This window comes from Stylophora pistillata, chromosome 10 (assembly GCF_964205215.1).
Source record: "Stylophora pistillata chromosome 10, jaStyPist1.2, whole genome shotgun sequence".
In the NCBI taxonomy this organism is placed as follows: Eukaryota; Metazoa; Cnidaria; class Anthozoa; order Scleractinia; family Pocilloporidae; genus Stylophora; species Stylophora pistillata.
This window is the reverse complement of record NC_142528.1, coordinates 24,327,923-24,348,760: the sequence shown is the minus strand read 5'-3', so window position 1 is coordinate 24,348,760 and position 20,838 is coordinate 24,327,923. Positions and strand designations below refer to the sequence as shown.

General features: G+C 39.4%; 1 protein-coding gene and 2 long non-coding RNA genes across 5 annotated transcripts; 2 read left to right on the top strand and 1 right to left on the bottom strand.

Moving 5' to 3' along the window:
• Positions 1 to 2,471: 2,471 nt before the first annotated feature.
• Positions 2,472 to 4,412, top strand: LOC148722352 (uncharacterized). The gene is made up of 2 exons (XR_015992121.1): positions 2,472 to 3,011; positions 3,748 to 4,412. It is a non-coding gene; the product is annotated as an uncharacterized LOC148722352 (long non-coding RNA).
• A 647-nt stretch (positions 4,413 to 5,059) lies between these two features.
• LOC148722351 (uncharacterized) lies at positions 5,060 to 8,630 on the bottom strand. The gene is made up of 3 exons (XR_015992122.1): positions 7,808 to 8,630; positions 7,070 to 7,096; positions 5,060 to 6,482 (listed from the first exon to the last, which is right to left on the bottom strand). It is a non-coding gene; the product is annotated as an uncharacterized LOC148722351 (long non-coding RNA).
• A 752-nt stretch (positions 8,631 to 9,382) lies between these two features.
• LOC111321373 (uncharacterized) lies at positions 9,383 to 20,063 on the top strand. 3 transcript variants are annotated; one of them, XM_088734664.1, is made up of 5 exons: positions 9,383 to 9,585; positions 15,860 to 16,582; positions 18,183 to 18,871; positions 19,156 to 19,323; positions 19,618 to 20,063. In XM_088734664.1, exons 1-5 carry the CDS (start codon positions 9,531 to 9,533, stop codon positions 19,648 to 19,650), a joined length of 1,668 nt encoding a protein of 555 aa, XP_088590790.1. In that variant the 5' UTR covers positions 9,383 to 9,530; the 3' UTR covers positions 19,651 to 20,063. The 3 variants fall into 3 exon arrangements, with proteins under 3 accessions (XP_088590790.1, XP_088590788.1, XP_088590789.1); XM_088734662.1 differs by lacking the exon at positions 9,383 to 9,585 and adding an exon at positions 12,110 to 12,732 and having other exon boundaries at positions 15,659 to 16,582; XM_088734663.1 differs by lacking the exon at positions 9,383 to 9,585 and adding an exon at positions 12,115 to 12,732.
• The last annotated feature ends 775 nt before the right edge of the window (positions 20,064 to 20,838 follow it).

Here is a 20,838-nt window from a genome sequence, read left to right as displayed (position 1 = left end):
TATTTTATGATTTCTTTCGTGGAGAAATATAGTATAAGGAAGAATCAAAGAATGAAAAAACTCGTCATGCTGGAGTTAAACTTGCAATGTTGCAAAAAAACCGTAAACCCCTCTTCAGCTGTTGAAAGCCCAGTTCGTTGTATTCCGCATAACTACTGGTAAGCGCCATGGGGGAACAAAATTAGATTTCAGACAAACTCGGATCGTGCTATTGATTTAAATACGATGAAAAGGAATTCTGAATAAGTCATAGAAGACGATTTTTACTTAAAGGTTTTGACCGCGCCCACACAGACAGAGATACTTTACAAAGTAATTAATTTTAGGATCCACATCATTCAGCGAACAAAATGGACCGATTAACATAAGTGGCAGAGCATGCGCGCCCTTTGCTGGTGACAGAAACCTTTTTGTAATACCGTTTCTAGTTGCCCAAAATGGAGTAAAAATGTGGAAGGTGTGGCCTACGACAAAGGATTTGAAGTTTAAAATTTGAGCCGAATTTATGCATTCGAGGGATTGTTTACGAATCCATAATTAGTTTACAAACCTGCCAATTCGTCTCACAAATACCAAGTGGAAACGTAATTACGTTTTATCTAATTTCAAGAACCTTTAGATACACCTTATAATTAAGTTTTTGTAGAACCATCGAAGACTAATGAAAATATACCGTATTGCTGTCAAGTTCCTCTCTTTTATGAGGCGATTAGAAGTAAGATTATGAAAAATCTGCACTGATGATACTTACCTGACGCGGGTTAGGGTCTCATAGCATGTAGTTCTCTGCATTATGGGACTCGTTACCCAACAGCAGTCCTTGCACACCCCGACTGTTCAGGTGCCCCGTTAGGCGGGGAGCGCTTCCGGGGGGCCAGGTTCGATTCCTGGGCGATTTTGGCGTACTGGTGTACCCTCCTTCAGGCGTTACTCGGCGGAACCATTGCACTCCGGTTCCGTTAAGTATATATGTCGTCCGGCCGTTGCAGCACTGACCATTGCACTAATGGGTCCGTGGCCGGGGGCGCCTGAAAAACAAAAAAAAATCTTCATTCGTACGTGAGATATTTGATGCGTAGGTGCAGTCTCAAAGGGACTTGACTACATACAATAAAATTATGCGGGACCATGTTTACAAAATATACTGGCACTAGATAGGGCATTTTATTGTTTTGTTTACAATTACATCTCAGATATCGAAATACTGTATTATTGAAACCACAACCCGCAACAGGCTAAAAGCCTTGAAAACGTCCTAAGCTTAACAAGGCTTTCGATTTCGATAAATTAAACTATGACGGATTTTTTTTCGCGCCATTGTAAGATTATCAGGGGATAGTTCGCATCCTCGCGATTAGCCTACGTCTTTCGATGCATAGCAATTATACTTTTGGAGCTTTTATTTTTCCATGACGAGCTTTGCCCACCAAAAAAATTTATGCAAATTAGGCTAAGCCGGATCTGAGTTCCGCCAGGCAATTATTAACTGTAAGAGCAGATCTCAGTTCGCGCCCACAGCACGTTCAAGGTGTTGCGGATGAAGTTTCTGTAATTACTTTTTGGCACTTTTCGGCGTCAAAATTGCATAGTTTGGGTAACCATAAACCGTAAAACTTAGTGACAAGTCGAAAGGGCTCGCTCTTGGTTATGATACCAAAGAGTAGAGGGACACCACGGTGATCTTCCAGGTTTGATCATCGTCGCCGCTCGTGGTGTACTTCGCTACTTAGGTGAGCGAGATCGACGTTCTTCCTCTCTTTAATTGTGATAGCTGTGTGAAAGACCTGATCCGTACAATGAAAAACGGTCGATTGTGCTTTTTCAGTGGCGGCTTTAACGCTCGTCAATATTCAGCGCTTATCCTAAACATGCATGGCATCTCTAGCTATCTACAAGACACGCTGCGATGTATTATTCGTCCATGTTCAACACAACAACTGCGCTAGTGAGATAGAGAATCGAAAGATCACATTGTTGCGCTCGAAGAAGTGCGCTAAGTTTACCAAGTTCTACAATGGAGAACAGATCGTACGGCCTCCCGCAAGAATAAGGACAAGGTCTATCAGTTACCTTTCTTGTCATAACACGAATGTTTTCCAGAAAGGGACACGCGGTAATGTCGGTGTCTCTCATGTGCAGGCATTTTTCCAGGTAAAACCCTCGCGTGGAATCAACTCATGTTTAATTTAACGCTCCTTTTATGCGCACAATGTAAGCCAAAGCAATTTTATAGTTAAACGTTAAGATCAGAATATTTTCTTCTAAGGATGATAAATGATCGACGCTGAACTAAATTATACGTTGAAGAAAATGCAAAACGGCATAACATGTAAAAGAGGAAATTTGGAAAAATACGAAGTTACGGAAACCATGAAAATCTTCGATTTTTAAGAAAGGAAATTTTTATAATTCCAAGCTAAGTAAGCTTTACTAGTGTTTCATTCTTTAAGGCTTTGTTTAGAGCGGGGCCTTTGTTTCATAAACCGTAAAACTTAGTGACAAGTCGAAAGGGCTCGCTCTTGGTTATGATACCAAAGAGTAGAGGGACACCACGGTGATCTTCCAGGTGTTTGATCATCGTCGCCGCTCGTGGTATACTTCGCTACTTAGGTGAGCGAGATCGACGTTCTTCCTCTCTTTAATTGTGACAGCTGTGTGAAAGACCTGATCCTTACAATGAAAAACGGTCGATTGTGCTTTTTCAGTGGCGGCTTTAACGCTCGTCAATATTCAGCGCTTATCCTAAACATGCATGGCATCTCTAGCTATCTACAAGACACGCTGCGATGTATTATTCGTCCATGTTCAACACAACAACTGCGCTAGTGAGATAGAGAATCGAAAGATCACATTGTTGCGCTCGAAGAAGTGCGCTAAGTTTGCCAAGTTCTACAATGGAGAACAGATCGTACGGCCTCCCGCAAGAATAAGGACAAGGTCTATCAGTTACAAGCAATGGATAAGTGGAATTGTAAAAAGTTTTAATTCGTCCGTGCATCGAAAGGCCGATGGTATGTAATTTTGCTCTTTTCCGTTCTTCACACACTCGAATAGCTGTTAAAATTAAATTTAATTGCGGGTTGTGCAGTCAAAATATAACGTCGCCCAACATGGTTTTAGTTAAACCAGTGTCTTCTGAGGCGCTTCCACCAAAATAATTTAGAAGGGAACAACAGCGCTAACCGATTTAATATCTTCTCAAGAACATGTCAAAGTCTATTAAAACGCAGAAATTAAAAATAGTAAGAATTGGTGGTTCATGCTAAAAATCATTAGAGAACAGTTCTCAGTTTGGCTCGATAGTGCTGTCACTTTGCACTAGTTGTTCATAGTGACTTACTCATTACTTTCAGTATTTGTTCGAGCTTTTCTTCGACGAAATAGGGGACATACAAGAAATCGCAATTCACCTCTAAAACAAAAATAATAAGCTCTCCCAATTGGACACCTGATATGACTGCGTAGTAATAATTGCGTAGTACGCGAAGTTGCAGTGTGAGAAAAATAATTCTAAGTGCTGTACAGCGCGGTTTTTAACATAGATTACCTAGCTAAATGACCTGCTTGTCTTAGATATTTATGATTATATAGGAAGGTCCCCAAGGAATACTAATAACCCGGCGTGTAATTTTGTGATTGACAAAACCTGATAACTCAGGTTTATGTTTGAAAGGGCAAATCATTTAGTACATTTCACTCCAGAAGTAAATAATCTCTTAACTTTCGTAATTATTATTTTGGTTTCAGGCAAATGGTGTCGAGTTGAAAGATACTAAGTTCCTGAAACATACATCCAAGCTTTGTTAGCAGGCATGCCGAATGCTTTTATAAACGTGCGAGGGTAAAAATACATTTGCGGCCCCCTGTATGGAGAGAAAAATCCAAAGTTTTTTATTACAGGGATGGTAGAGTGAATGATGTTATTTCTGGTCTGAGTCATCAAAGTTCTCTACCATTAGAGTTAAGAAAGGCTATCGGGGGAATATGGAGGTTGCTGCAAGTAGTAGCTGTTAAACTCTCAACAAGCTTTACAGGCGGCCAATTAAAGAGCATGGGGCAAGAAATCAAGCACGATTCTCACCCAGTAAACTAAAACGGTTGTTGGAAATTGAGATGGACGAGCAACCAGAGAATTTGAAGTAATCTGGTGGCCTGATCTTTTCTCAGGCACTAAAAATGGGAAACTGACCTTGCGATTTTATGTTCCTAAAGTGATACTTTGATTTCAGTGATGTGTAGTACACAGTCTAGTTGACTTGTTCGTCATGTTTCCATAAATTTAGTAGCTGTTTCTTGGCAGTTTTTGTAAGTTTGTTTTAAAAAAACCATAAAATGTGTTTTGCATTTAGAGGAACAAACTTGTCTGTAGAAGGCTAAGATTAAACCCTGAATACAGCAAAATGACCCTGTAATATTAATGCAATTCATGTCTAGCTGGGCGCACTATACTCTGATGCCCTTCATTCTGTTGTAACCAAATTCAGAGGAAAAAAAAACACCTGGAGAAACTCTTAGAGGGATAATATCTGTGGACTTTCACCATTTCTATGGTCATCAGGAATGACAGAATAAAGCAGTAACTTATATGTGAACGATCCTTCGCAGTAAAGCACTATTTGAGCAATAGTGAAAATCAGATCTGAAAAAAATTTCAGGCCTGTACGGGATTCGAACCACTGACCTCTGCGATACTAGTGCAGCGCTCTACCAATTGAGCTAACAAGCCAACTGGGAGCAGGCCATCAAATTAATTCGACCTAAACCCGTAGATGATAAATCAAACAACAACAAACATATGAAACATATGTATGAACTGCGGTTATGAGACGTATATGTGAACGATCCTTCGCAGTAAAGCACTATTTGAGCAATAGTGAAAATCAGACCTGAAAAAAATTTCAGGCCTGTACGGGATTCGAACCACTGACCTCTGCGATACTAGTGCAGCGCTCTACCAATTGAGCTAAATAGTGCTTCACTGCGAAGGATCGTTCACATATACGTCTCATAACCGCAGTTCATACATATGTTTCATATGTTTGTTGTTGTTTGAAAGCAGTAACTGTTCACAAAGTCTTAATTCACTTAACTGAAAGAATAATGAGTTGGAGGGAACTATAGATCATTTTTTTCCAAGCATCTCTAATAATTCATGATGGAAATAGTAATAACATTGATAACAATAATAATAATAATAATGATAATAATAATAATAATAACAATGATAACAATAATAATGATAATAATAATAATAATAATAATAATGATAAAAATATTTACAATAGTTAGAGAAATAATGTTCATTATCCTGATGGTTATAATTCCTATGATTATTTCCATTAATCTAATCATTATTATTATCATTCATATTACTATTATGATTATTTCAATGTTTATCTATGAACAAAATAGTGTTATTGTTAGTCTAGCTGAATGAGTATCCAAGTGATTGAAACTGGGGCAAAAATAAATTAAGAAAAGACAGAAAAACCCCAAAAACTGTTCAGGACTGCAATTCTTGAGTTGGCTCATTGGGAAAGGTTTTGGGACTTCATTAAGCTAGTGCTGTCTGTAGTGGGCCCTGTGTCAAAGAGAGAAGAGTAGCAGGTGAATTAATAATAATAATACTAAGGACAATGATAGCATTGATTGACCAAAGTCACCCTATGACTAATAACAGATGATACATGACAAACAGCATAAGCAACACACTTTTCAAAACAAAAAGAGCAAGCTAAAATTGCCATCAGATAAAAATAACTGTCCATAAAAGACTGACAGCATAGAGCTGAAAAAAAAAATAGGGACTGGTTCTGCCATCAGATAACAACAGTCCATAGACTGACCACCCAAGAGAAACAGAACAGATCGGTGGTTCTGCCATCAGATAACAACAGCCCATAATGGACTGACTACCCAAGAGAAACAGTTCCACCTGTTAGTTCTGCCATCAGATAACAACAGGCCATGGACTAACTACCCAATAGAAACAGAACTTGGCAGGTGGTTTTGAATCAGAAAACAACTATTTAAGACCTCTGTACAACGTGTCTTAGAAAATCTTTGCATTCTAACAATCTATTGAAGAGACAAACTATCAGAAACACTTGAATTTCTATTTGGGGGGAGGGGGGAGGAATTAAATGAAAATCTACTTGCCTCTGCATGCCATCCTCACTGAGCAGCCTATTTCAATTTGAAAATGATGATCACAATCATAAAGATAATGATAATGATAACAATAACAAATCATTATTATTATCATTTATATTACTATTATGATTATTTCAATGTTTATCTATGAACAAAATGGTGTTATTGTTAGTCTAGCTGAATGAGTATCCAAGTAATTGAAACTGAGACAAAATAATCTCAAGAAAAGCCAGGAAAACCCCAAAAACTGTTCAGGACTGCAATTCTTGAGTTGGCTCATTGTGAAAGGTTTTGGGACTTCATTAAGCTAGTGCTGTCTGTAGTGGGCCCTGTGTCAAAGAGAGAAGAGTAGCAGCTGAATTAACAATTATAATAATAATGAAGACAATGATAGCATTGATTGACCAAAGTGCCTCCAACTAATAACAGATGATACGTGACAAACAGCATAAGCAACACATTTTTCAAAACAAAAAGAGCAAGCTAAAACTGCCATCAGATAAAAATAACTGTCCATAAAAGACTGGCTGTATAGAGCTGAAAAAAATAGGGACTGGTTCTGCCATCAGATAACAACAGTCCATAGACTGACTACCCAAGAGAAACAGAACAGATTGGTGGTTCTGCCATCAGATAACAACAGCCCATAGTGGACTGACTACCAAAGAGAAACAGATCCACCTGTTAGTTCTGCCATCAGATAACAACAGTCCATGGACTAACTACCCAAGAGAAACAGAACTAGGCAGGTGGTTTTGAATCAGAAAACAACTACTTAAGACAAGCCCTCTGTACAATGTGTCTTAGAAAATCTTCTGCATTCTAACAATCTATTGAAGAGACAAACTATCAGAAACACTTGAATTTCTACTTGGGGGGAGGAGGGGGGGGGGTAAATAAATGAAAATCTACTTGCCTCAGCATGCCATCCTCATTGAGCAGCCTATTTCATTTTGAAAATGATTCAATCACAATCATGAAGATAATGATAACAATAACAAAATCAGTAATAATAATGATAATTATAATAATCATAACAATAACTACAACGACAAAGTCCGTGTTAGTCTGGCCTCTACCTTGCAGAAAATACAGCCCACCAACTGAAGCTGAATTCTTTAATGGCATTGTATTGCAATTGGTCATTGAGGCACTGAAGACACCTCACCGCGTCAAGGTACGAACATTGAGGTGGAAAAAAGGGTCTGTAAAATTGACTCCATGCTGATTCGAGATGAGAAATCTGTGTTCGAAGCTTCTTCAGTTCCACTCCAAGGAAATTTACTCTAGCTGATCTTTGGGTAAGTTAGGAAGCGAGCTCTTCGGAGTTGTGACTGAGTTTGGCGCCAAAAGATAAATTTTTCGCGCCTTCGGGCTCAAAGTCTAGCGTGGCGGAGTTCACCAGATTTACGATAGTCATAAATCCCGCAGATTTAATAAGTTCGTCGGGGATTGTTTATTACGTAGAAGATAGACCAGCTATTAGACAGAACGTGAACACAACGTGAACGAGGTCGGGAATCCTGGCTAACCCCACTACTCCGAACGATGAGTTGGCCGGCTGAAGTTCCCGTGTCGCCACACTTTGGATTTCGTCGGGAAATATCTTAAATACATCGCATATGAAATATTTACGCAAAGGAACGTCACATACCTCTTTCAAAAGTAGATACCAATGCTTGCAAGGGTTTAGTGTGGCTCTTGTAATCCTGCAAAGACTCTGCGTTGTTAAGTTAGCCGGTGGAAAACCGCACGTCCAAAATCCGACTGCCTCCATGACTTCATTTCGAATGGTTTCGAAATCGAAAACATGATGCTTTTCGACATTTCGACATGAAAAATCTCGTCGAGGTTTAATATTACAATATTGGTAAGAATTTAACCAGGATACGAGGCCAAGTCGTGCGACCGCCACAGGTTTTATTCCAAAACAATAACATCGTGTACTACGATCGCAAAGCGTGAACACTGATCGATCCACCAAGTAACGCAATACTGGAAATTCGATACGGTTGTTATTCAGGTCGTACGGCACATGGAAATTGCGATATCTTTTGTTACTGTTTTATGGCAAACCAAGCGAAAGAATCATACCTAAATAATCGAAAGAGAGGCTTTTCGAATACGGCGCCTCGCCGGTATTGCCTCTTCTGTGAAAAGGAAGGATCTTTGAAAGACTACGTGATTAAAAATGTCGTTATAAGGAAACAGGCAGAAACAGAGGAAACGCAGTATTTTATGACCATTACACGCACAACAAACTTCATTTCATTTCATGATTTTGATTTTCATCGCCCACAGATGACCCCGCGTTAACTCGCACGCAATCGTGTATCTCTCGTGGATTCGTGGGCGCTAATCTGTATAATTACATTGTGGTGTAATTAATGTGATGACAGCCACCCAACGCCTTCTTCCCCAAACCTCGGCATCAGTTTACGATGCCTGCTGAGAATTTTTTTCTTGAGCAAAGCTCGTCATGTTTGCGCAGTAATTAAGACTAAGCTGTTAAGATAAAATCGAACATACATAGCTCTGAGCACAAGTTGTTGGTTTTGGAGTTTCATTACAAACTGAGTGTCATTTCAAATTTTTCTGGTCCACGGAATTCATTAACATCCTTTCATTATCATTCAACAATTCGGATTCTTTTATTTTTCTCAAGAGAGTCATGTGGGGACAAGAGCTGGTTCATTTCGAAATCGGTTATCTACAATATTCCCGCGCAACTACTGAGGGATACTTACTGTGTTTTGTTGCCATTGACATCGCCGGTCGCCAAATAATCAGTCAAAAGGGAGACATTGGGGTCTATTAGAAACCGAAAAAAAAAAAAAAAAAAAAAAAAGAAATTCGATCAAAACCGAAAAGCGCATGAAAAACTGTCCAAACCGATAGATTTGCACATCTCAGTTGTCAAAATCCTAATCGATCTGATACTGTGGTTACAAGTGAAGCAACATAGGTTTCGCGGCTATTCGAGATCAGCAGAGGCTTATAACTGTTGCTCAGATCGAAGAGAAACCGGAACCCCAATATGAAAAACCGAAAAAGCACATCGGATACCAAATCCGAGTGCCCGTCACGATTTTTAACGAGAACCGAAAACCAAATGCTGAAAACGGAAAATCCGCAACACGCAATAAACAACAAAACCAAAAACTGAAAAAAACCGATCTAAAAAATAGCCAAAACCGTAAAACCGCAAATCCCAATGCTGCTCTCAGTCAACCTCTTACAGTGAACTGACCTACAAGTGCCACAGCAGGCTATCGCGGGAAAGTAGTAAATAAATTTCCGTTTGAAATATTTTCATCGTTTCCGCATTATTCCGATCAGATTTCTTGAGCGCCGGAGGAAATTTGTTTTCATTCGTAATGAGCAGCTTGAAAGTTCTGGTTTACGCACTCGGCATCACCGTTTGGCTTGGAGGTAAGCTTGGTTAACTATGCTTGGTCAGTTCGCCATCAAATTGTTTTATGAGTAATACGGAGAATAACTACATGATATTCACGAGGAAGGGAATGAACAATTTATTATGAGTGCCAAGATAAACAAATGAAAACATGATGTGTTTGTTTTCTTTTTGTAACGTTCAAATTTAGTAAAGTAAACTGCGAATTAATCATTAGAAACGGTAGCGCAGATTTTTGAATCGCGATTTGTCCTTTCTTCTCCTGCGGCCATTAATTTAAAAATTTGATCAAGGAATTAATACGGCTTGTATTTTGCAGTTGCCAAAAAAGAGCATCAACAGAGACAGTAATTATATCGCGAAGAATGCCTCACAATGGCAAAGTGATATAAGCGGGTTTGATACCTAACTCGCCCTATTTTATTTTCATTAAGTGACTTTCAAGTCATCGGGAAAAGGCGACTTAGGTTAATGCTTCGCTAAAACGAGCCCAGGAAACCGCCGATATGGTCTATGGCAACCGAATTCATTCGTGTCGTGTCAAAATGGATTTTTTTCGGATGTTTTCAGCGCAATGAGATGTGCTGTTTTGAAAATAGTAAGAATTCGGATGCGTCTTAAAACTATCCTTTCAACATGTGGCATTTGTCCCTTGAGCAATTAAAGCATGAGATTTGTCTTTGCAAAATGTCAGCTTTTTTGCCGAGTGCAATTAACCACTTTCAGGGAAAAAATAGGAGCCAATAACTTGCGCCAATAAGACGTCAAGATGGTGTCACTATACTAACACCGTGCGGATATGCCAACTTCTGTGAATTTCTCTAACACGTTTCGGAGAAAAACTAATCATGGAAGCTTCTTAGACTGAGACTTGAGAAGGTCATTTATTCACATATGCAATGAGTCGACCAGCGTTAGGAGGTTTCCCGCATTCAGTTGTCTGATTTTAGTTATCGATAACGTGAGCTCAAAACTAGCATTTTTTTTTTTCATGCGGGAAATTTTCAGTCGCTCAGTCTGTCTGCCTGTCAGTCAGTCGTTCAGTGTCTGTCTGTCAGTCAGTCGCTCATTCTGTTTGTCAGTCAGTCGTTCAGTCTGTCTGTCTGTCAGTCAGTCGTTCAGTCTGCCTGTCTGTCAGTCAGTCGTTCAGTCTGTCTGTCAGTCGCTCCGACGAAGGGCTAACGCTCGAAACGTCAGCTTTTGTAATCATTACGGTGGCCAATTTACCATTTCACCTTTGTTGATATATCCAAATTATTTCGTTACTCCCACCGACGCAGCCCCAAACAGTTTCTTTCGAAACTATCAGCCTTTATTCATTTGTCTGTCAGTCAGTCGCTCATTCTGTTTGTCAGTCAGTCGTTCAGTCTGCAGCTGTCTGCCTGTCTGTCAGTCATTCAGTAAGTTTTCATGTGTTTCGGACTTTGTCCTCTGTTGTAGCGAGACGAAAATTGCTGGTGAACGATTGGGAAGCAGCAATTCAAGTTACTCAGAATACGACGAGTCCAGGCTGGACTTGTCGTATTCGCGAATCACGTTAAGTCAGTTACAGCGAGAAGTTTGCTAGTGTGTCAAGCTATTTTATGATTTCTTTCGTGGAGAAATATAGTATAAGGAAGATTAAAAAAGCGAAAAAACTCGTCATGCTGGATTTTAACTTGCAATGGTGCAAAAAAATCCGTAAACCCCTCTTCATCTGTTGGAAGCCAAGTTCGTTGCATTCCCTGCATAACTACTCGTAAGCGCCATGGGTGAACAAAATTAGATTTCAGACAGGCTCGGATCGTGCTATTGATTTAAATCCGATGAAAAGGAAATCTGAATAAGTCCTAGAAGGCGACTTTTACTTAAAGGTTTTGATCGCGCCCTCACTGACAGACACTTTACAAAGTAATTAATTCTACGATCCACATCATTCAGCGAACAAAATGGACTGATTAACGTGAATGGCAGAGCATGCACGCCCTTTGCTGGTGACAGAAGCTGCATGCCTTTTTGTGATACCGTTTGTTGTTGCCCAAAATGGAGTAAAAATGTGGAAGGTGTGGCCTACGACAAAGGATTTGAAGTTTAGAATGTGAGCCGAATTTATGCGTCCGAGGCATTGTGTATACGAATCCATAATTAGTTTACAAACCTGCCAATTCGCCTCACAAATACCAAGTGTAAGCGTAATTACGTTTTATCTAATTTCCAGAACCTTTATTTACACCTTAAGTTTTTGTAGAACCATCGAAGACGAATGAAAAAATACCGTATTGCTGTCAAGTTCCTCTCTTTTATGAGGCGATTAGAAGTAAGATTATTCAAAATCTTCATTCGTACGTGAGATATTTTGATGCGTAGGTGCAGTGTCAAAGCGATTTGACTACATACAATAAAATTTTGCGGGACCATGTTTACAAAATATATTGGCACTAGATAGTTTTTACATCTCAGATATCGAAATACTGTATTATTAAAACAACAACCTTAAACAGGCTAAAAGCCTTAAAAACCTCCTAAGCTTAACAAAGCTCTCGATTTCGATAAATTAAACTATAACGGATTTTTTTCGCGTCATTGTAAGATTATTAAGAGATAGTTCACATCTTCGCGATTAGCCTACGTCTTTCGATGCGTTGGAATTATAATTTTGGAGCTTTTATTTTTCTGTTTGTTCAGTAATTAAGACTAAGCTGTTAAGATAAAATCGAGCATACATAATTTTGAGAAAAAGGTTTTGGTTTTGGAGTTTCATTACAAAAGTGTCATTTCAAATTTTTCGGGTCCACGGAGTTTATTTACATCCTTCGATTTTTAATTTAAAAATTTGAATTTTTTTCAGTTCTCTTGAGAGAGTCATGTGGGCACGAGCGCTGGTTCATTACGGAGTCGCTCGTCTACAATATTCCCGCGCAACTCTCAAGGGATTCTAACTGTGGTTTGTGGCCACTGAAATCGCCGGTCGCCAAATCAGTCAGCCTCTTTCAGTAAACTGACCCACAATTGCCACAGTAGGCTATCGCCGGAAAGTAGTAAATATATTTCTGTTTGAAATCCTTTCATCGTTTCCGCATCATCCCGATCAGCTTTCGTGGGCGCCGGAGGAAATTCATTTTCCTTCGCAATGAGCAGCTTGAAAGTTTTGGTTTATAAGCTCGCCATTACCGTTTGGCTCGGAGGTAAGCTTGGTTAACTGTGTTTGGTCAGTTGGCCATCAAATTGCTTTATGAGCAATACGGAGAATAACTACTTGCTTTTCACGGGAAAGGAAATGAACAGTTCATTTTGAGTGCCTAGATAAGCAAATGAAAACACGATGCGTTCGTTTTCTTTCTCTAACGTTAAAATTCAGGAAAGTAAACTGCTTTTCGTAATTTGCCAAGTGATCGTTGCAAACGGTAGCGCAGATTTTTGAATCGCGATTTTTCCTTCCTTCTCCTGCGGCCATTAATTTAAAAATTAGATCCAGTGAGTTAATACGGCTTGCATTTTGCAGTTGCCAAAAAAGAGCATCAACGAAGACAATGATTATATCGCGAAGAACGCCTCACAATGGAAATATGATATAAGCGGGCTTGATACCTAACTCGCCATCTTTTGTTTTCATCAAGCAAGTCTGACTTTCAAGTCACGGGGGAAAGGCGACTTAGGTTAAGGTTTCGCTAAAATGAGCCTAGTAAACCGGCAATAAGGTCTATGGCAACCGAATTCATTCGTGTTAAAGTTCAACGTAAATGAAGCAACCGCATGATGGTTTATCGCAAACTGTGAATCCATCTTTGGATGGACATCAGAACAGTCGTAAACCCCTCGCTTTACTTTAGCACCAACTCGTGATATTCATAGGACAACGCAAGGAAATTCAGCGCCCACTCGAAAATTAGAATAAAAAGTTGCACGTAGAATTAAAAGGGAATATGTCCGGATGTAAATAACATGAATAACTCAATTAAAACAAACCCGTGAAACGTTTATTGAAGAAGTGAACAGTGAATAAATTTTTCTCGAAAGCCATCGATATTTTCGTGGAGCGAAACTAGGTCTTTTAATAACATCGCTCGTCTTTGGGTATGTTTTTTAATAACGTTAACCTGTGGGGAGTTAAAATTTTAAGCGTGGCTTTTACATAGAACTATCGTTCACTAATTTTTCTTGCTGTTTCCTGTTTTAATTTAAAAATAAAATCCAATCCCTTGAAAAAAAATAAAGGTGCACAAAGAACTTTTGTGATATTCTCAATGAGAAAATCTCTACAAATCCAACAAGGAGTTTTTAAAAGAGTTTTCTTTTGCAGAAAACATTACGAAATAATGGCAGTTACTGACTAGAAGTAAAACAATCCCAACAGGTTTAAGGTAGTGTAAAGGAGAACTCGGGTGAAAATATATTCGATGCATTCAATTTGAAAAGAAAACCTGTTCAAAACATCGCACTTAAATTCGCAAAATGGAATTTTTAGCATAATTTGCATTTCAGATTTTCTGCCAAATGTCTGAGGTGTCAGATTCAAAACCTAAGAGCGAACAGTTCCGCGAAAAGAGATGGATGTTTAATTTAGGATTGATTGGTAAACACAAATGTTTTAACAGCTGTAAACGCTTTTTGTGTCAACTTGCCGAGGAGATAAATTAGAAAAAATTGTCGGAAATATCTAAATAAATTTTGTGAGTGCGTGTGTTTTTTTGGTTGAAATGGGACGTCATTAAATTTCACTAATAATGCAGATTTGCTGTCTTTGATAAAACAGTAGTCTTTTAAAGAAGTAATAGGGTTTGAACCGTGTCAAGGTGTTAAGAAAGTGATCCATACAAGAATACTCAGGAACTTTCGGAAGCCGGGTAAAAACTTTAATGCAGAATATAGTAGACTTAAGTCTCGTAACAGCATCATTGTATGCATTTGACGCCAAGACATTTCCAAGAAAAAAAATTAACTGGTAGTCATTTAGAGTATCGTTCATTTTTCTGCTATTGCTGTCAAGTTAATGGAGACAGCCTTTATGTGTGAATCTTTCTCCTGGGCTATGCATATTGGTCAAAACAATCTGACAAACATTGAAAACAAAACAAAACAGGGAAAAGTGTCATGTAACCAGATAGGCGAGAAACAAAATATCCGAAATCGCAGACTCTTTTCGTAAGAGCTTTTCAATATTCCAAAGAGGCAAATTACCTTGCCAAAATAGATTTTTTTAAAGGTTTTCCGCGTAATGGGATATGTTATTTTGAAAATAGTTAGAGTTCGGATGCATCTTAAAAAATGACGGTTCAAAAAGTCTTCAAATCAGCGGTAAAACTATGATTTTGCTGCGTGGTATTTGTCCCTTGAGCAATTGAAGCATGAGATTTGTCTATGTAAAATGTCAGCCTTTTTGCAGTTTGTAATAAATCACTTTCAGGGAAAAATTAGGCGCCAGTAATTTGCACCAATTGCAGACCGCCGTATTTGTTCTTGCGCTTTTAGAAGAACCCAATATGGCGTCACGATGGTGTCACTAAACTAACACCTTGTACACCAACTTCAGTGAATTTCTTTCGAACGCTTTGGGAGAAAAACTTATCAATTGAAACTGCTTAGAATTGAGACTTGAGAAGGTCGTTTATTCGCATATGCAATGAGTCGACCACATTAGGAAGCTTCCCGCATTCAGAGGTCTGATTTTAGTTATCGATAACGTGAGCATAAAACTACCAATATAATATTATGCGGGAACTTTTCCGGACTGATTGTATGTTAGTATAAAGAAATAGTCGGCTAAAAGAGGATACATGTGCGAATTATTCTCTATGGCGTGCAGTCGAACATTTGCTTTTTCTCTCATAGAAAAAAACATTACTTTGGTTCAGTCGAATTATTGGTCTTTTTTTATATCAAAAAGCTTTATATGTATCGATCATTATCAGCATTGACAAGCTCTGACTGATTCTTACCAAAGTGTCAGTTCTAATTAGGGGACAGTCGTGTACAGACGGCTAATTAAAAAGTACGTTTTAACTTAAAACAAACAAACAAACAAACAAAGAATACAAAGATGAAAAAAAAAAAAAACCCGTTAGAAAATTATAACAAAACAAAAACAAGAAATATCAGCAACTGTCTCCACAGTATCAGCGAAACACACACCAGCTAATACCTCTGGCTCCGTTGTTACATCTACTAAAAGGAATTCCAACGAGTTACTAGTTGTGTCATCCACTGCAGTGAGTCTATCAGCAACTGTCTCAGTGACAGTCATGGACACCGCAGTTGATGCTTCTGGCTTTGTTATGATATCTAGTAATGGGAACTCCTCACATTTACATGCAGTGTCTTCCACATCAATGAGTCCATCAGCAACTGTCTCAGTGACAGCTATGGACACCGCAGCTGATGCTTCTGGCTCTGTTATGATATCTAGTAATGGGAACTCCTCACAGTTACATGCAGTGTCTTCCACATCAATGAGTCTATCAGCAACTGTCGCGGCAACAACTTCAAATGTCACCACCAAGGCTTTCCCCTCATCATTACCGTCTGCAAAGAAAGGCAACCCCTCTGTTGTGGAATCCAACACTACAGATTCGTCTTCGTCACAACCTGTGTCGGCCACGTCAATGGTTCAGTCACAAAATAGTGTCTCAGTAGCAGCCTCATTCAATTCCACAACTCGGTCATTATCTCCCTCAGTGAGTCAGAGCCGTATCTTGGCTGTCTCGAACAATTCTAGTTTGTACCAAACCAGATCAGAAACCTCGGTCTTCCGATCAATGACTCAATCACCAACGATTTTACCAACAAAGAGTATCATCTCAGCAAATTCCTCCACTCTAGCACTTTCTCAATCTATGGATGGTGGCAATAACTCTGTGAATATTTCCAGATCCTCATACAGCGCTCATTCTTCCTTTATTTCCGAAATCTCATCACGGCTTCACAGCCCTCTTCCTTCCTCTAGCGCAGTCTTCATAGGAAAGACAAGTGTTTCACCCTCCGTGGCTGCTAAAGTTACATCAAATGAGACGCCTTCAGTGTGCATGCCATCGGCATCAGGTAAGTGTATTTTGTTTATGAAGCTTGCCTGAACACGAGGCCTATGGCCCTATAACTCCTGAGATCTCGGATTGTTAATTCTCTTCTTTAGCTGCTACACATTTCTTTGTAAGTTTGTTCAGACAATTTAGTGTTTGGCCAAGATAGTGGCCTCTATATACCCGATAAGTTTGAGTCTACTCACTTCTTGTTTACTGAGTTATGTATAGATATTATACCGTGAGAAGTAAGAGGTTAATTATTCTGGAGTTAAAGGGTCAAATGATATGAAATCGATTTCTCAGTTCATTTACTCACCACTTATCAAGTTACTCACTTAGTCTGTCAGTCAACTGGTGAATCATCAGCCCGCAGTATGTCAGTCCGTCAAACAGAGAGATAATAGATCAATCTCTCAGCTGGTCTTTGACGCTGTCTTTCGGTAAACCATTGTATCACAGTCAATCAATCAGTCAGTGAGTCAATTAGTCAGTTAGTCCTTTGTTTAATCAGTAGGTCAGTCGTCCATTCAGTTGGTCAGTCAGTCAGTTATTCAGTCATTTAGTCTGTCAATCTATCAGTCAGTCAGCCTGTCAGTCGGTCAGTTTGTCTATCAGTCAGTAACATCGTCAATCTTTCTCTCAGTCTCTCCGTCTATTTGTATCTATCTGTTAGTCAGTCGTTCAGTCTGTCTTTCTGTCAGTCGTTCAGTCTGTCCGTCAGTCAGTCGTTCAGCCTGTCTTTCTGTCAGTCGTTTAGTCTGTCTGTCAGTCAATCAGTCTTTCAGCCTGTCTTTCTGTCAGTCATTCAGTCTGTCTGTCAGTCAGTCAGTCGTGCAGCCTGTCTTTCTGTCAGTCGTTCAGTCTGTCAGTCAGTCGTTCAGCCTGTCTTTCTTTCAGTCGGTCAGTCTCTGTCAGTCAGTCGTTCAGTCTGTCTTTCTGTCCGTCGTTCAGTCTGTCTGTCAGTCAGTCATTCTGTCAGTCAGTCATTCAGCCTGTCTTTCTGTCAGTCGTTCAGTCTATCTTTCTGTCAGTCGTTCAGTCTGTCTGTCTGTCAATCAGTCGTTCAGTCTGTCTGTCAGTCAGTCGTTCAGTCTGTCTGTCAGTCAGTCGTTCAGTCTGTCTGTCAGTCAGTCGTTCAGTCTGTCTGTCAGTCAGTCGTTCAGTCTGTCTGTCAGTCAGTCGTTCAGTCTGTCTGTCAGTCAGTCGTTCAGTCTGTCTGTCAGTCAGTCATTCAGTCTACTTGTCTGCCTGTCAGTCATTCAGTAAGTCAGTCAGCCATTCATCCAATCAGTCACTGTGTCAGTCCTTTAGTCATTTAGTCTATCGATCTATCCGTCGGTCTGCCTGTTTAATTTAATTACCGTTCTTAGCACGCATCTAGCACGCCTCGATGTGTTAGTCGGTTAGTCTGTCTATACGTCAGTAGCATCGTCAATATTTCAGTCAGTCTCTCTGTCTATATGTTACGTCAGTCTGTTAGTCAGGCAGGCAGCCAACCTGGCATTCAGTTACTATTACTGCCCATCGGATCCTTCACGGATGGAGCCTCCTTGTCTTCAAATTTGTTGATGTTACTTGACTTTTTTACTCCTTAATTGTCTATCATCTTGCGATTTCAGGTCAATCATCAAAGAAAACCTATTCTTCATACTCTGCGGTAGTGCAATCCTCCAATGTTATCCAGTCGACACCTGTCGAGAGCTCCTCAGTAAGTGGTAAGTCGTCGTCCGAAGGACTGATCACCATGACAACACAGCATCTCGGACGCTCCCTGATAACATCTATGAAAAACATAACTATCTCAGCCAGAGTAAACGCTACACCATCGTCTCCAAGTATCTCACCCGTTACCTCTGCTGTTCAGCCGCGCCCAACCCTACCACCCCAGGGAACGAAATTGATAAACATGGAGGTGTCGTTTGACTTGGCATTTAAAGAGGAATATAACGATCCAAACAGCCCGGAGTACAAGTCACTGGAGATGAACCTTACGATAGCCTTGGAGAACGTTTACAAAAGCCTCAAGGGATTTGTTGGTGTCAGGATTATCTTAATAAAGAAAGGAAGTGTAGTTTGCAGGTTCATCGTCATTCTAGCTAAGGATTCCGAAGTGGATGGGAATGATCTAACAGAAACTTTACAGAAGGCAAGCGAAAGTGGAAAATTAGGATACGTTGTAAAGAATATTGAAGTCAAAGTGGAGGCAACGACAGAAACTGTGGAAAAACTACCAGAATGGGCCTTGGTTATCATGATTCTGCTGGGATGTCTGGCATTTATTTTCCTTATAGCTCTGATCCACTTCTGCGTAAGTATATCGCATGTCTGTCGTAAAACCAAAATTGAGGTACTCACTATCCGAACAAAGGAACTCTGAGAAAATACGTGCAACCAACCCCAAGCGCGGGAAAACGCAAGTGGCCATAGCGCGAATGGTTTCAGTCTTGCATCTGATTGGTCGAGATCAATTATCGGGGAATTTCTTCCAAGTCGTTATATAATGCAGCGTATTTTACTTTCTCCTTCTTAAGTTAAGGAGTGATATGTGACCACGAGTGGCTTCATCTTAAAGTAAGTTTCTTTGAACAACAGGTCAAATACAGAAGATCCGTCCTTGGAGACAGTGACGGATACTTCATATCCAGCGGGGAAGTTGAACTTGTGCAAACTTACGACAAAGTAGAAAATAATAAAAATCGAGGCTATCAAGGTCAAAAATCTGCCATAAACAGACGGGTGATCGCATCGCATACAAATCCTGTAAGTATTGTATTTGAAATGCGTGGTAAGATCCCTTTTGGCAGGTAACTGTCCTAACTGACTGAATAGCGAAGAAAAATCAAATTAACAGCAACAGGACTTTAATGAATATCGCAGCCTTGCGTTTGCATCTTAATTCAACTGTTATTATGTATCTCTGTCCCTATTCCTTTGCTAATCAATATTCTCGAAATCAACAGGGGTATAATCATTTCATTCATCCTGTTAGTTTTTCAAATGAGCTATATGTTATTGTATTCAAAACGCCTTTCAAACCTTGTTTTCCTTTTTCAGACCTTCGATGCTAATGATGCTCTGGGAGACTAAGAGTTGGAAATCTTCTGATCATGGCGCATGCGTTTGAGCATTTCATTAAACAGCTTTAGTCAAACTCTAGTAGAAATAGAGCGGAACATAGACGATTACTCTTGGTTTGTGGTAGTTACTTTTCGAAAGAATTTGAAGGTGTTTGCCATGGCGCTGTAGATAGTTTGTCTTCATGCAGTACCTCGATGGTACAGTGACTCGAAGGGTTGCTTGCTACATTAGAACGTGGATGGGGTTCAGATCCGCGTGTAACATGACATAGCATAAATTGCATTTTGTAGGATTGAAATTTATGACGAAGAGAACATAGAGATTGATAAAAATGAACAGTTTTTCTATATTGCTAGAGTAAAAATAAATTTTTTCGCTGACAAGGGCATTTATTAATAAAACCGTACCATTGCATTTCACAAGCTTTTAGCTTCGTTATTTGGTGGTTAATATTACATACGCATGCTCACTTGCCAAAGATTGTAAGAGGAACCTTTCGGTTCCTTGGATGTTCTCGCTCCATGGAATCTTGTCAGAGAGTGGGAGAGAGTTCAACAATTCAAATTCTCGACTTATACCCGGAATCCTTACGCAGGTTTTAATTATTTCAACGCATCGCCTCATTCCGAGCGTCCTGATTTCTGTTCCCCATTCACCCTTCCTTAACCGGTTCGACGCCTTCAAAGACTCTTCGAATAGGTGAACTGATAATAAACCGACAAACAGAGAAATAAATAAAACTATTAAATCGATAAGCCAATGTTTGAATAAAATGACTCTATAAGTAAATAAATAAACGAAGAAACAAATAAACACATGTTAATTCAGATAAAAGATCTTGGATTATAAGTTTCTCGAGAAAACAGCTAAGAATTCATCAAGGAACACCTTACTTTTTTAGTCTGGATGCAAAGAAAACAATTGAACGGTTATATTAAGGAATACATAAAACACAGAGATATTTAGAAATTTGAATCGTCTCGTTTTATCGATTTCCTCCCTACCCCCATACCCATGGGAGTTTAAGAGTGACCGGTTATTTTTAGAAATTATATAATGAGCATGATATATTATATTTCGTTTTTTTCTTCCTTGTACGTAATTCATTCTCTTTCTTCAGTTATATTTTTAGCTGTGAGAGGATGATCTAAAGCCCTTAAAAGAAATTTTCGATGGTCTTCGATGCAAATAAAGACA